The sequence below is a fragment of the Coturnix japonica genome, chromosome 7 (genome assembly GCF_001577835.2).
Source record: "Coturnix japonica isolate 7356 chromosome 7, Coturnix japonica 2.1, whole genome shotgun sequence".
Classification (NCBI taxonomy): domain Eukaryota; kingdom Metazoa; phylum Chordata; class Aves; order Galliformes; family Phasianidae; genus Coturnix; species Coturnix japonica.
In genome coordinates this window covers 28,106,337-28,123,598 of record NC_029522.1, presented here as the reverse complement: position 1 = coordinate 28,123,598, position 17,262 = coordinate 28,106,337, and the positions used below count along the sequence as shown (strand labels likewise).

General features: G+C 40.9%; 1 protein-coding gene across 4 annotated transcripts in view; it reads right to left on the bottom strand.

Moving 5' to 3' along the window:
• THSD7B (thrombospondin type 1 domain containing 7B) overlaps window positions 1-17,262 on the bottom strand; it is a 461,190-nt gene that overhangs the window by 227,856 nt on the left and 216,072 nt on the right. For all 4 annotated transcript variants that reach the window (XM_015869059.1, XM_015869061.1, XM_015869058.2 and 1 more), the window contains 2 exons: window positions 7,219-7,310; window positions 5,381-5,554 (listed from right to left, as the gene is read on the bottom strand). In XM_015869059.1, coding sequence (XP_015724545.1) covers window positions 5,381-5,519 — 139 coding nt within the window. In that variant the 5' untranslated portion in view covers window positions 5,520-5,554; window positions 7,219-7,310. The remainder of the gene's footprint in view (window positions 1-5,380; window positions 5,555-7,218; window positions 7,311-17,262) is intronic.

The window sequence follows — 17,262 nt, the reverse complement described above, 5'->3', positions numbered from 1 at the left end:
TGGATCACATTATTACTGGTGACAAGACGTGGTGTCAGCAGTACAAGCTGGACACTAAACAATAGTCCATAGTGTGGTGATACATGAAATCCCCCATGGAACAGAAGTTTTAGACACAACTCTCAGCGGATGAAGTGATGTGCACTGTCTTGTTATAAGCAAGGGGCAATTCTTCTGGATTTTCTGGACTCCTGACCAGGAACTCTGACTGCCACATCATGATGCTGGCTAAGCTGAAGGCCTGAACATTTGAAGTCAGGTCAGCAAAGAAGACAACCTTTCTCTTACAGCATAATAACACCAGAGCCCAAGCCAGTTTGAAGACCACAGAGCACACTGCCAATCTCAGCTGGACTATCCTACCACTTCTATCTGTTCAGGCTAATGAAGGATGGACAGCACGAACAACATTTTCCCAGTAAGGATACCATCACAGCAGCAGTGAAACAGTAGGTCACCACTATTGGTGCAGATTTTTTACAAGCATGATATGCAGGCTCCTGCTCATCACTGGTGAAAACGCAGAGCTAATGGTGGTAAATATGCCGAAAAACGTTTCTGTGCTCACTGTATCTGTTGTGGCTTCCATGCAAACAAATAAGAGACATAACTTTCTGAGGGACCTGTGTTACGTACTTTGGCAAGCCTGACAATCAGAAAGTTACCAGATGTGCTGTAAAACCTTACATTTGAACCCAGCAAGCACAGTCGTCCGTCTGGGTCGCTACACAGTGCTCATCTCACGGAGCATCTAGCACATTGCAGATATTCTCTAACAGTGTGAAGTGTTAAAATTAACAGATGTTTCGGTTTCAGTTTAATTCCTCCCTATCTCAACTTCTTAATTTGACTGACACTTCACACTTCCCATATTGCTTGCAATGTGCATTTTTCTAGAATTACAGAAGTGAGAGACTCCTCTGCTAAGCAGTGCCACCAGGAACACTTGGCGGATGGTTGACTCCTTACAGATGGGCTTCTAGCATGGGAGATCATCTGCAGGAGAGATCCAGCTCTTCTCAGGGACTCTGTCCAGTTCTCTGGCAAACACACCAGTATTTACTGCCTGAAGACACAAGATCTGCAACAGTTCTGAAATGTGTCATCCACATAAATATTTATACCATCATTGCAAAGTTTACAGAGGAAGGCAATGAGATGCATCTCCATAGCTCCAAGACTAGATGGACTCAGCTTCCGAAGAAATGCCAAGTGAGAACACCACTGAAATAAAGGTGATGGGACATAGCAGAACACTATGCAATGAAATTTAGATGTGCGTGGAAGAGATAGGTAAAAGTACAAGTAAGAAAAAGAATAAATCTAAATATTTAGCAATATGAAAATATTGAGTTCCTCTTTAATGAAATACACCATTAGTTTTGAGGCCATCCTTAAAGCCTCTGAAATATCAGTGACAGAGATCAGCCAGAATATTACGTTTTGCTCTAAGCAAAATTTTGCAAAACAACATTATTTACAAAGTTCCAACTATCATCAACTTCAGAACATTTTGCACTTCTAATTAGAGCTGCAATATGTCAGTGGGTGAAGCCTCACCTGAGATTTGATATAATTCTAAGCAAAACATTTAGAAAAGATCAGTTTGACAAACCAGCTCTAAAAGGATATGACTAATAGCAGGAGTCCAGAATGGCTCAGTATCTTTCATTTGCAAATACATTAGGAACTATCATAAGAAGGGTTACTTAAATTATAATCTATCTCAAGTACAAAGGTATAAACTAATCATGAATAAAGTTAAGGGTAACATTAATAAAGCATATAATTTCAGGGCCATTTTTCTATTACCCCATTTACAGCAACAAGCTGACTAGCTTAAGAATTGAACCTGATATAATAATTGCCTCTGTTGAGATGACATGATTGTAATCTAATAACCAAGGAGGATCGCTGCTGTCTTAAACTGCGGACAGCCAAGAACGTTGGAATCTTTCAAGATTTGGTTAAACTGAGACTGAATTTCCAATTCTTCCAGTGGGGGGGGAAAAAAAAAAGAAAGAAAAAAAAAAGCCATTTATTGCAGTGGTATCTTTTAATCTCTTTAAGATCCACTGCCCTTTGAAGGTATGGACTCCCTTTAACATTTTGTGCATGTAGGTAAAAGTTTGTCTTTTAACATGCAAGGTCAAAGGCACTTCCAAACCAGCACTTGGCATTCTTGAAATTAAGATCTTGAGAAAGGGTATTTTATGGCAGCATTATCTGAGAACAGAGAACAAAAGATCCTTTTCATCTCAGCCCTAAGTGGCTCACCCACCTCCACCGAGTTCAAAGGTTCCTCCACATTAGAAGACCATTCTCCGAAAAGTTCATTTCATATCTTTCCCATTAAGGATTGCTTCAGAAGAAAGTCTAATGATCAAAACCCATTTGCCAGCACTATTTTTAGAAGCACTTTCAGATATAGGTAATAACTCTCAACTGAAGAAAGTGTTTTGTGCTCACCTGGGGCAATACAGCGTGCAGCTCCCCACACCTATCTCCCAGAAGCCCACAGACACCAAAAGATTAATGGCTTCTTCCTCAGGTGAAATCTCTCTGCTATGATCAGTACAAACTCATTTCCCAGTCTGATGTCTCACTTTCAGTGTTCTCCCATTCATAACAGGGAGCATGTCCCTGCTGGGCTAAATCCCCATTGGGATTCATTCTACAGAGGTAATTATTCATGGAGGAGTCACTGGGACATTTCAGGTTTCTAACAGTTTTCTTCCTCCTTCCATAGCACACAAAGTATTACTTCCATTTTTACCTTAGAGAACTTTTTTCCTTAAAAATCTAAACAGTATCATCCTAAGAAAGTATTTCAGGGGAAGCCATACATGCACTGCAATTGGTGTGTAAGCTTATGGAGGAACTGAAGACATTGGTAGTGATAGTGAGTCTGCAAGCTGCCAACATGTGCTGCAGACATCTCCAGCAACAGCATTATGAAATTCACTAGCGTGTCTGTATTCCATCCAGAGTTTTAAAAACTTCAATGGTCTCCATTAGGACAAACACACTTAACGTGACACTGATTCTAGACTTTTTAGGACCAATTCAAGAGCTGAACAAAACTAACATCGTGAAATATGCTAATTGCTAATTTGGTATCCCATTAAGCAATATTTACAAGGATTTAAATCCAATTAAGTTTTCTCAAGATTATATCACTAAAACAGCTTTGTTAGTTAACAAGCGTCAGAAAATTATTCACTATTTAAGGTAGTTGATTAATTTAATTGGAATCATCACTGCTTTCATGGTTAAGCTGGCGGTCACAAAATCAGTAGCTGACAAGAAGCGTCTTGAGACCAAAAGACACAGCGTAGAGATATTTAGATATACTATTATATCATCTTTAGAAACCGAAAGCTGAAAATAAATGGTTTTAAGACTGTTCGCAAAGAAGGAGAACGTACACAACCAAGGTCTTAAACTTTAAAATATTCTGAGCTGAGCTTATGGTTTTGCTTTTTGTGCATGCAACAATTTCAATACAATTTCTTTCACCTATACCAAGACCATCAATCCCAGCATGAAAATGTATGAGTCTTCGTTAGAGACAGCCAAGGATATAGGTAAAAAAGGACTGGTTTATAAACTCTAGCACTAACACAACACCTTTTTTCTTTCCTTTTCTTCTTTAATATAGTACACAGAAATTCATATTCCCGGGGTGAAACCTTTCAGTAATGTGATCTCTACAGCATGTAGAATAACTTGCCAAGCTTGCAAAAGACAACTCAAGATTTCAAAACAAAACAGTTCATCTCTTTTCCCCTTAGGGATTGCTCATTAGAACCTTTCATTAAAAAGAGACAGCAGCTGCAGGTTTGCTTGCTCTCAGAAAGGATCTGCTCAGTTTTGGCATTAAAAAATGACTCTGCTATATGCGGGCTGTGCTTTTATTTTACTCCATTCTTAAAATATTGGATGCATAAGCCCTCAAACTAGAGCATTATTTTTTTACTATTATATGCACTACAGACCTCATTAGGCCAAGAACTTGACTGCCTGAATCACAGGGTTCTATTATTAGTGATATCCTACTGTAACAGGCTTTGTTAACCTCTCTGACTCTGGATCTGATCCATTAAAAGTTACTCTCCTAACCTTCCCAAAAGACTTCCTTGCAAACTTTTGAAAGAAAAATAGATCTTTACCTAAGGGGGGAAAAAAAGTACAGAAACACCATATTAGACGTACCTAATATAAATGTGTGTTTTCATTCTGAAGATGTTACGCACAAAGAAGTTTTCTACCTCTAACCATTCACCATGACAGTACAGCCAAATTCCAACAGGACTTAAGCCTTATAAACTTACTGTGAAGATGTCCAACATTTCTGCCTCCCTCTGGGACCATGATAACCAACACAGCTTTCTTCTACCCAGAAACAGTTACCATGAGCTCAGCACTGGGTGAGCTCTCATCACAGGCTTTCAGAGCACACTGTCCATGCAAACTTGTTGCCATCGCCTGCTGGCCCTTCTAACTACTGCTGCCTCAGTCTTTGAAGCACCAATAACACTTTACTGTCAGCTGCAACCATCACCTCAGATTAAAGTTTTATGACTCGCAGTGCACACCTCTAAATGCTGATGGCACAACACACTTCAGAAGTGAAGTAAAACTACACTGAAGAGTCTAACTTACCTTATGGAAACAACTCAAGCTTTCAAATTTTGTTCAGAAATCACATATATAATATAGAATTAGAGAAAAATATTTCATCTTCATTTGACAGGCAAGACAATGGAAAAAATTATTCAAAAACATAGAATCACTTTATACTCAACCACTATTTAACCGGTGACCAGGAAAGCTTGCTTTGATCCAACCAGAAGTGCAGGAACTATCCCAGAATAAACACTTAATTATGCAGCTAATTCAACCTCTTTGCTTACATAGAACTTCAATTAAAAAAATGACAATTAAAAAACTTTCTCCAAAACAAAAAGGACAGTTACTTTTCCCATCAAGTTTAACCACTCTGTTGCTCAGTCATAAAGGGCCAAATCTCAAATGCATTCCAGGCATTGGAGCCCCTGGCTCAGTTGTGTATTTCTGATAGATACTTTCTTTGACTAAACATCTATGAACTTCAACAATGTTTCCATTCCACTGAACATCCTTTGTTGCTTTGTCATGCTACGAAACAACATGTCATGCTTAGTATGATACAAACGCATAAAAACAATCTCTATTGCCATTTCCCTATCACCTGATTGCAAATAACAGTGCATAAACAAAGCTTTCCAAATGCCTCACGTGCCATCTCTTACTGACACAAAACGGCATGGAGGAATGAGCAGTCAGTTCTCAAACACAGGAAATATCTATTAGATTAACCAACACATCTCGTTCCTACCTGTTTTCCAGACAAACTGGTGACCTCTCCTGGCTTCCAGATCAGCTGCTTGCAACATCATGAAAACAAAAAAAATGAAAGACTTCCCCAGGCTCTGCCATGTCCAACGAGGAGAAACCCAGTTCTGTTGCAGAAGCATAATTCAGATAATTCAGTCTCTTGTCTTCTTCAGTCCTAAAATGAACAAATAAAAAGTTTCTAAATGTTCTTGAGAATTTACGAAATCTGCCACTGCAAATAAATGGCAAAGAATCTGATAACAGTCTGATGCTACAGACTCCGTGTCCTACATTTTAAGGTCACTGACAACTGAAACAACAGACCTGAAACTGGTTTAGCTTCATATCATGTATTAAGACAAGAGACACAAAAGTAACATGCAAAACACAGCAGTAAAGGCAGGGAAGAGAGACATTGCTTATGACTACCTGGTGGAGCAGCCTGGAAGAGAAAAATTGACATTACTGAGGCATTTCTCCACTATTTGGGCCTTGCATTTGTGACCCTGACCTCTGAGCTCCAGAGCAACATCCAAATACACTGGACACCTCTCTGATGAAGCTCTTCATCACTTCAGATAAATGGAAGAGCCACACTTCAACTGAGACAGGAATAAACCACATCCTCCAGCTGTAGAGATTTCACATGGTATAATTCATTAAAATAATCACTGTACAACATCAGAAGCAAGGAATAATGTCTCTGGCAGAGCCTCTGGATCTCATACAAAGCAGGAGCCCAACTTCTAAATGCTTCCTTTAGTGAATATCCAAATTGCTTATGAAAACTGGAAAAGCTCTGAAGTATGAAGAATAAGAAAGGCACACAAATCCCACAACTTATGATTCAACATCCAACGTTTCTCTCAAGACACAAGACGACCAACTAGGCTCTTATTTAGGCAGATTACTTTGTTTTGCATGATTCTTGACACTTTCCAATGGGAATAGTTCTGACACCCCCCAACAAATGCTGGCACATGGCACACACCACATTAAACAAGACCAAGTTTCTGGAGTAAATTTACATCCTTTTTTTCCTCATGTAACACTTTTTTGCATTTATATTGTGTTTAAATTCCTAATATATTTTTACTTGTAATTGATTTATCCCACTTTTACAGGTAGAAATGTCACATCTATATTGAAGGAAGCAGAGAGATAACACCTGTCTTCAAGATTGGTCTTCACTGCCATAATCTTGGTGATTTCATTAAAATTATCGGTTATTAGAAGTTTAGTCCAGAAAATTCCATTACGTTTCTAACCTTTTTGAAAAGCAACATTGTCATAATGCATAATACACAGCATTGTTCTTGATAAGAAACTGAAGATAAACCCAAAAATAGTACATTCTGAATAGACTGTCATTTCAAGCTGCATTTAAATTACTTTGAAACAGTTTCTATCACGATAAATTCATGCAATTAAATATAATCAGATATTAACTAACTACAGGCGAGGATACAATGTTCTGTTATCTGGTTTAGTTCATTCCTACATTTCAGAGAAACAGCAAACAATAAGGCCATCAAGCTGACCAAATACAAGAACTCAGGCAACATTACCAGGCTTAGTGCTTTTCTTATGTCTTCCATGTTAATTCAGCATTTCATACTGGATTCAGAATACAACCTACAGAGTCCCAACACAGACCACAAGCAGCCTTGTGCAAAGCCTAAGTGAAGCCCAGAAACCTTGAGAATCCTTTAGAACTGAGATGCAGAAGGCAGAACAACATTACCCCAGTGCCAACACAGCAGAGAAGCTCTAGGAAGTGAGAGAGGGGCACCCACATATCCTACAGCTAATTTTTTTGCCCATCCAGATGGTGCTCACCTCACACAGAAGAGCTGAGGAGGAGCAGCTCCCCCAGTGCCATCAGCATTGCAGTCACCATGTACTGTGGTCAGAACACAGTCACCGACCTTCTGTCAAGGGAAAGACAAGGAGTAAGTGACACTGGCTCCAACGCAGTTCACACCCAAAAATGCAATACAAGCAAAGAAATTATTCAGATACTCAGATTTAAGTACTGGACCAGAGCCAGCCCCCAGCCCTGTGCAGACCATGTTCGTCTCAATTTGCTGGGCAGAGCTCCAGCTGCTGAAGAATGCAGTAAAAGCAATGTGTCCTGAACAGGTCAGGGCAACAAATGGGCAAGTGGGAAGAAACTTCCCCCAACAGCTGACAACGATGCTGAGGTTTTTAAACAAAGCACAAGGAGTGCTAACCAGCTGCTTTCTAAACACACCAACATCTACTCGGCATTCAAAGGGACAGTAAGCCCCAGTAATCCCTGAGAGCAGCAGACTCCTGCCCGAAACAAGGGGTTTCACATATGTTCATTCTCCGAGCAAGCCTACAAAGATAACTGGCTGCTGCTCCCCACGGAGCAAGAACAGAGATGACATTATGTCTGAAAAAAAACAGAAATAAATTAGACACCACGAGACTGATTCTAATCTCTCCTACCCCAGCAGGGCTGAGCAGAGCCCACTGATTTACACCACAGTAAGCACAATGAAGATTTTCTGCATAGCTAGGTTCACATAACGCAATTTGGAACACTGGCTGCTCTGTCCTGATATGATAAAAAAATATTGCACAGGCAACATATGCTATCTACAGAGACATGAATAAGTTACATTACGAAGGCCACCAAGACTTTGCATCAAATTTAGTCACAGTATATCTCAGCTCCCACATGTGTCAGTATGGCCAGCTTAAACTGGCAAATATAGATGGGGAAAAAAAATACTGGAAAGGGGAAAAACCTGAAACTTACATTTTTAAAACTGGCTACTGAGTCTTCTCGAGATTAAATTCATGCAGCTGCTTCAATGAGTTTGAGATGGGTTTCACTGAGAAACACACAGTGCTTCTCCAAAGCTGACTACCTAGGTGTATTCAGCACCCTAGCACCCTGGCCAAGATACTGCACTAATAGACTCTCATTAAACTAAATAATGAGCTAATGTTTTGAAAGGTTAAACGCAATCATCCCTTTAGTTTTGTTTGGTTTGTATGGAATCATGCTCAGAAAAAAAAAAAGAAAAAAAAAAAGATGAAGTACATTAGGTGCAATAGATGGAAGGGACCTCTAGATACCATCTAGTCCAGCCCCCCTACTAAAGCTGGTTCCTATAGCAGGTCACACAGGTGGACACCCAGACAGCTCTTAGATACCTCCCAACAAAAGAAACTCCACACCTCTCTGGGCAGCCTGTTACACATCAGTGAAGTATCCTGGCCTGATCCCTGCTAATCTGGGGATGGAAGGAAGCTCTGCAGCTGCTCCTGTTTCCCCAGCCACAGTCAGACAGCCACCAGCTCTGGAGGAGTGCTCGGAGGCAAATGACTCCAAGTCAGACTGCTGTCCCCATTCCTACTCCCCATCCACACACACTGTGCTGTGCAGTAGGGAGCAGCTGTGATCCTGCAGCTTCCACAGGACAGATGTTTCTCCACATACCCTGCAGCATTTCACTGGTTCAGGAAAATGCAGTCTGGCAATGCTCTAATGTGCACTTACGTAGTATTTCTCACTGAACTTAGAAAACGATCAGCCTGAACTGATCCAAACCAAAGATGTGATTTCAGCCTTGTCATACACCAATTAAACTCCCCATGTTCACTGGGAGCCGTGACCTTCCCCCACCACAGGTAAACCTGACCTACTTATATCTGTCTGAGATGGAAATGCTTACATGGACACCTGGGTGGCACTCTCCATTTAAAATATATGATGCAATTAGAATCATCCCAAACACTAAGCAGCAGCAGCAACAACAGCAGAAACTGCAGCCCTTCTAGCTGGCTATAAATCATTTAGTAGATGTCTAGCACAAAGATAAGCATCATTAATCATGCATAAATTTTCTTAACGTCAACGTAAGCAGTAATTACATAACCATTTTCCTAGCATGCACAGCACAAACCCACTCCTTCTGATACCCCTAGGTAATGTGGACGTTTCCAATGTACTCTGTGTCCTCAGATACCAGTGAAATCTGCCCCGCTTTGTGGCAAAACTGTTATCCAAGAAGCTAACTCTATTCTCTCCCACAGTACCAGAAAGCCAGGTCTGCAGCAAAGGCAGAGCAGCAGTCTTATTTAATGAAGCACTGGCACACGTTGCCCAGAGAGATGGTGGATGCCCTGTCCACGGAGACACTCAAGGTCAGGCTGGATGTGGCTGTGAGCACCTGACAGAGCTGTGAGTGTCCCTGTTCATAGCATAGAGTTTGGACCAGACAACCTTTAAAGGTCCCAGCTCAAATGATTCTATGATTGCTGGACAGATGCTGCCATGCTGATGCTACTGAGTCCAACAAAATGAAAACTTCTGCACAGATGCACACAAAGCAGGAACAGATGTGAAGGCACAAGCACACACGTGCTTATGAGACAAGTGTAGGTGCACGTTACCCAATTTATTTATTCTTTTAAATGATGAACAGTTACACTAAGTTGCCTTTGTTTCCCCCTAGAAGACAAGCATTATGCGGCCTTGCATATATGTGAAGAGTCGCTTTGTTGGGGGGGTAAAACCCAGAAACCCTAAGTGTTCCTGCTTTAGCTTTTATCTATACCAAAAACACAATAAAAGCAGGTTTGAATTTAGAAGTTTAATTATAAACTTAGCCAAGTGGATTATAATGAAAAATGTTCCAGCAAGGGAGCTCAAACTGATGCATTATGACTACATTAAAGAAAACACCAGAGAATAGACTTTCCATCAGTAGAATGACTTTAATTAAAACACTGATAGAGCAGAACTGTGCTGTGAAATGGCACTTGTGTTGCATCTCGTTCAGGCTAAGTGCTCCCAGCCTACTCTATGGAAACGTACTCAACTTTTCAGTACCAAAATGTATATATGACTTCAGTTTGCTGGGGAACTTCGTTCTGAAGACCAGTTCCGCGCAGCTGAAACAAAGTTGGCCTCGCTTTTCCACAAGCATAGAATCATTTGCATTGGAAGGGACCTTTAAAGTTGGTCCAGTCCAATTCCTGTGCACTGAGCACAGCCACCTACAGCTAGACCAGGTTGTTCAAAGCCTGGTCCTGCCTGGCGCTGAATGTACCCAGGAATAGGGCATCCACCATCCATACATCGGTGTGCACAGCCTGCACTGTTTTCAGTGCTAAGGATGTGAAGCTCCACCACGTGCCCAGATACGTCCGGCAGTACCCTGACATTTCCTTCCCCAGAAACCAGTCACCACAAGACCCAACAAGTGTTCAAATGCGAGCCAATGGTATTTAACCACTCTGTGGTATTTAACTGCCACAGACCTTTTGGTGCTCTGCTCATCCTGTCTTAGAGCTCAAAGTGCACACATTTACCTTCACAAATGTTCTTCAAAATATTATCATACTCCTCACAGCAGGAACAAGCACAGAGCAATTAAGATCAAAATGCTCAGGACTGTCAATAGGTTTCTCTTGTGAACTCAGGCATTGATTTCTTTCTGAGAAGCAGAACACAGAAAGTGCCCAATAACTTTTCAGCAACCTTTTCACGCTGCTTGTGCACTGTCACATATTTAACCAAATAACAAGAGCAGCTGCAGGAAGTCAAAGCAAACTTCTGCAAAGACACAGAACCTGCCCCTGACAAGCAGCTGATGCCAAACGCCCAGGGTGTAAAGGAACAGAGCGTGCACAAATAACACTTCTTGCTGTACGTGCCCCGTCACCAGCAATTTGCTGCTTCCACACCTCCCGAGTCAGCTCAAGGAGATCTTTGCATCTGACAGCCCTCAGCGGACACTTCTCCTACAAACATATGGCACCAGCCCCAAACCTACAGAAGCTTTTAGCACCTACACGTGGATGGCTGCTCAAGCCTGCAGCCAGCACAGCGCAACACAGGAACAGCAAAACCTGAGAGCTTCGAAGGAATACAAGTTGCTTTTTGTTTATTTTCCATTAGTTAGAGAAAAGTTTGAGTCCACTGTCAATATGCCGTTGTGCAGTGGCTTTCATCATTGGCAGCAGATGAACCAGAGGTTCATTCAAACTCGGCTCTATCAAAGAACTGCAGTCACAGTTGCACAGATCGTGGATTACTGTTAAATTGCAATTAGGCAGACAAAGGCAAAGGCAGCTGGCACTGCTTCCAATACCAGTTCAGTAAATGCAAGTTGTTGTTCAAAGAGGATTATTCTCATTTCATCGGCTAAACACTGCATATAATGCACATTCAGCAATATAATACCTTTTGAAAACTAGTATTTGAAATTATTTGCCTTTAACAGACAAGCCTGAAAAACAGACTCAGCAGAGCAAGCTCTCTACTTTAGCAGCATGATCGTTCCCACTGGAAACAACAGAAAGCTTCAAAGTCACCAATTACAATGCAGCAGTTTAAAAATCAAGGGGGGGAAGAAAAAAAAGCACCTCATAACCTCTGCTGCAGGAACAACAGCAAATTTCCACAGCACTTCCACTCAAGTGCTTTCAGTTCACAGAAATTAAATTGCTTTACTGCAGCGATTTCCTTTTACGTTCTGATATTACTTTATATTATTTGACATTAATAGGGTATCGCAGGTTGGAGGTCAGGGATTTTTTTTTTCTCTCCTTATTGGAATGTGGCCACTACGCAGGGTTTATCAGCCTTCAACACAAGGTCAGAACAGCACAAGCAAGCAGCACGGAGCAGGATGGGGACAGCAGCTCCCTCTTGGCTACAGGATGGTCATTTGTGTGCTGGGATTTCAGGCAGCAGGCAGAGCACACGCACCCCTAAATGCCTGACAAAACAAATCAACTAAACATAGGCAGGAAAATATCATTATTTTACTTTGGTTCTCAGTTCCGAAGAGCGTATGTAAAGGTTCAAAACTGAATCCCATGTATTGGTGATGGCTGGCAAAGAAAAGCACACTGTTGGTCAGGGCTATTTGGCTATATAGGCAGAGGGCACGCTCAGCGCATCTCTTATGCACGACATTTTTCTTCTGTTGTGCTTCCATTAAGAACAATGTATTTTCTACAACATTTATGTTTCCATAACATCACCACTTGGCTGTTGAAACCACCTTGCTATAGTTCACATGCAAATAAGCTTATGTGTACAGACACGCACATCCATAAGATAAATCCCATTTCAAAACCTTAATACTGAAATGCAGATAAATGTTTGTTTCCCAACACATCTTCTACTATCAGCTGTTTATTTCAACGCACTTAAGTATGAACTTGAGAATGAGAAAGCAGAACACAGTGTACGCCCTGCAACACTCCCAAGCTCACACTTAGGGCCGAGCAGCCATTGCTGATCAATACAGAAGGAGTGGTTCTCCATTCCCTACCAGGCATTTCCACCCAAGTGCTGTGATGAGATCTCCCACAACCAAGGCTTCATTATTTCTACTGGAAAAAATAAAACTATCTGCATTGTCGGGCCTTGTGTAAGAACATGTACTTCAAATGGTTACAGCTACAGTTGTCAATGAGCTCAAAGATGATGTGTGATGCTTGGCTATTGATTACTTCATTTTCCTTCCCTCTGTAGTTGGCAACAGATTTCCCATTCATTATAGACAACTGGTCCACAAACATCATGTTACATAAAGAGGTTATGAAAAAAAAATAAAGAAAGAAAACATACATAGTGATGCCAGCACGCACGCAGTGTACTATGAAATCAACCAGCTTCCCTAACAGCCCTGCAGACTTACTCCTACACGCTAAGAGTAACACAGTGTAATTTGTGGCTTGTAATAAAAAGTGGTGGTTGTTTACATGTAGGTTTTCAGAACCGCACAAGCTGCTGCTTGCAGCCACCTGCCTCGTGCCACTGTGCATCTCCAGAAAGGGCTTTGCAGACCTTGTCCCCCCAAACGCAGTGGCAGGACCCAGGAAAAAAGGAGCCCCTGCCAAAGATGCATCACATCACATCACCTCTGGAGCAGAAGAAATGCCAGATCTGTTCTGTGGCTCAAAATGGACATTAGGATGCATGCCTCAAACTCAGTCATTTCCACACACTTTAAAAGCCTCAGAATCAGATGTAGGAATATGTTTCTCATCCCAAAGACATTAATAACATCTGCACATTTCACCCTAAGATTAATTTTGCATGACAACAACAACAAATATATATATTTGTTGTTGAAATGCTGTATAGTGAAGTTAGAAAAATAACGCCACCCTTCAGATAAAATGGGGTAATCAATTAAGTAAAAACAAGGTATCTGTTAAAAAACTTTGTCTGTTAACACTTTGTTCCCATTGTTTTCCCTTGTAGCTGGTTAGACACTCACTGTATTTTATCATGTAGGAAACTCCATTCTCTTTAAAGTGAAAAATACACTTGTCCTGAACACAATTGAATATGATTCACATGGGGTCCCTGACACCATCACAGCTTTGATATGAAAAAATAATCATCCTGACATCAACTGATAAAAGCCCTTCGCATAATATTATTTAAGCAAGGTCAATTGCTCGTGCCAGTTGTTTCTACCAGAGTTCACGTTACATCGCTGGTCCCATCATCCTGACCTTCCCCTGCTGTCACCCCCATTACAGTTCAATTAACAGAGGAGTCCTGCAGTGGCTTGATGAGCAGCTGCTGCATCTACCTGGCAGTAATTCAATAAGGATACGCCATAGGAGGAGATAATGAGAAGTCAGCCCAGTTGTTCTGTCTCCCCTTAGGAGAGCAGATGAGTTTGGTTTATGGGAAAGAGTGTGACCTACGAAAATTATCCACTAATTTCATATTTCAGAGTCTCAATGTGATAAAGCGTCCGCTGGCTTCTCTAACTGCACAGTCCACAAGTGTCCAGCTCATGATTAACATCCCTTCCCACATTAAAAGGATACACCTTGTAAAAATTTTTCTCTGCCAGTTTTGCTAGAGCAATCCTGCTCATGCATTCAAGCACCTGAGCACAGCATTTCCTCCTCACTTCTTCCTTTCATTTCCCTCTCTACCATTCTTGTAGATTCACTCCTTGACTCTCTCTTATTCCTCTGTTGGTTTAGAATCGCCTACTCCAAGAAAAAGAAGGAAAGAAACATCACGTACCCCAACACAGAGCCATCTGTCACCTCTTCCTCCGCACATCAGTGAGAGCCACTGGTGGAGTATTTGAGGGATCTGCACTGTGTCCTACAGAGCTCTCTCACACTCAGTGCTATGAATCAAACAGCACTAGAAATTTCTCTGCCCCCACTTGAGGTTTCCAATTTCTTCCATTCACCCCATTTCTCTTCTTCTAAGTACTAAATCCAAGAACATTTTTTCCTCTATACCACTTCCACTGATGTTCAAATTCTGTCCATCTCCTCTTCACCCCCATTACCTTTGGCTCACTCCTTCTAACCTCCACATTTATTGTCACCAACTTCAACTTCTCAAATGAAGGCTTACACTGCTTTTGACTGCAGAGTTATCATTCAATGATCTCAAACCCCACTTCAATGACCTTATTCACTGAAACAGGTACTTCCAACTTTATTTCAAAGCAGCCTTCTATTTTATGTCCTCTTAACGTCATTCAGGTGGAGATTTACTGAAGAAGATGGGCATGAGGTTAAGAAAGAAGATATCTTTCCTCCCTTAGTTCTGCTAATGTGGTTAGTGAACCATGATGAATTTATGTGGTTACTATACCTCTCATATCTCCACATCCTTGGCCTCATTTCTCCAAACATGAGCTTCATTTGAGCTTCATTTCATCCTTCCCACCACAGCTGTCCATACCATGCTACTTGCTGACTGCTCACCTGCTCCAACCACTGAGTAGCACCCTTAAGTCTGCTCATTCCCTGCTCACTGGAGGACTAATTCAGCTAATCCAGCTGGCAGCTCCCTACTTACCTCTTCAGGTCTCTAGCCTAGCCCCCTGCTGAAAGCAGGATCAGGCAAGATGATGCAGCTATGAATCACACAAGCTATTCCACACCACCCTCAATGATTTTGTTTCTGCTGCCCACCACAGGGCTTAGACTACCAAGCTTGTACCAACTGACATCAGATCTCAACTTGCACTTCAGCTCCTGCAAATCCTACAAACCTGGCAGCTTTCTTCCTTTACAAAATAATTCTCTTTAATCAGCTCTGCCATCTCCTTCTGACCTTCAGCTTAATCACCTGCTGCACATCTACTCCTGGCTACCTTTTTCACAGTGCCCAAACTCTTTCTTATCCTCTGCCCCTAATTCCTTCCCACGCTAAATTAGTTGATTTCTTCTGAAAGCTAATGGATGTAATTTTATGACACTTGCCACCTCCTCTCAGCTTGGTTTCTCACCCCATTACAATGTTTTGTTCCTTCTCCTAATGAGGCCTTTGCTCACTTGCATCTCCCCTCTCCTCTGTTCTGATCCCCTGGGGTCATTTTCCATGCCTCCCACATTTTCTCCTTCATTGTTTTCTGCTTCCTCCCCCTTTCTGGACAAGCTTATGAAGGAAACAGCACAGACTCACTACCTTATATCCAACACAGTACACCATAGCAGTTTTAGAGCTGGAAATAATTAGAATGTTAATAAAAAAATAAAAAAATAAAAAAAAAAGCTAAAATTAAGGTTGCCTTACATGAATTTGTTATGATAATCACGTTTACTTTTAATTTTACCATATTACTAAAGTCTATATTAAATGTCATTTACAATCTTTGACTTCTTTTGCTTTTTTCTATTGGTGACACTTGCTTTCAACTTTAAAAGCCTTCCTCAAACTTCTCTCCAAAACAAGCAGACAGTCCCCATAGACATCTGCGATTTAAAGAATTAGGCACTTCATTCTTACGCATTAAACGGTGCAAATAACTATTATTTTTTTTAATCTAACTAATTAAGTTAATAAACACACTCCAGGTTAGATTCAATTTGACTAAAACAAAAACAAAGCACAATAGAGAGGAAGTACACAACAAATGCTGCACCAAATCATTTAGTGATGTTCCCTGGCTAGTTTTGTTTCAAAGCTCTGTTGCATTATTAATAGGAAAGCAAAAGGTATCTATTCAGACATATTGGGCACAACTCTAAGCTGCCTGCAAGGAATGTAAAACACTGCTGCAGGGGAAGGACTGAGAACAGTTCTCAGGGTACCAAGCCTGGCTAACAGGTGTATTTTAAGAGCACAACAGGAGGGTGCACAACATTTTGAGTTCCAGTTGCCAAGCCTTGAATTGCGTTTTCATCAATAGATGTTGTGATTAATGTGTGATAAAGCATTTCTTTGTTTTAAAAAAGAAATCAGAAATGTGCTTCTCTTCCTAGTCAATATAAACTTATCAGAATGAATTAACTTGCAAAAGTCTGACATTTCTCAATATATACTGCACACCTCCAAATGAGGTGGATAAATGAATGAGTCAAATAAAGCATAAAAGCTTTCCTACAATTCTTCTCACACCGACAGAAGTTTACTTTGGTATTTTCTGTGTGTCTCAGAATTTAAACCAAAATCGAGTCAACCTTTCTATTCACACAGATTACCAGCGTCCTCAATGAAACGGTGCACTTTAAATTACATAAAATCTCCCTTGCTGATAGATTCCCAAGTCTCATATTCCTGCCTGCTGAAAATACATCCACTGCTATAAACACTTCCAGTATTAAAATCTGCATTCATTCTCAGGCTTGTCTTCCCCGTGGTTTGAACTACTGTACTGTCCTTTAGCATTTTCTTCCATCAGAGAGATGGGAATCTGAACGAAATACATGACTTGACAGTAGCAGCAATCCAATACATCTGATTACTTCTGCCCTTTAAATTGTAATTTTATGCTAGATTTGTGTAAATACACTGCAAGTCCCAGGCATTTCTTGAGAAATTGGTCTACCAAACAATATTCAGCAGAGGCAGCAGAAGAGCAGGGTCATAATTTTGTCTTTATATTTTTTTCC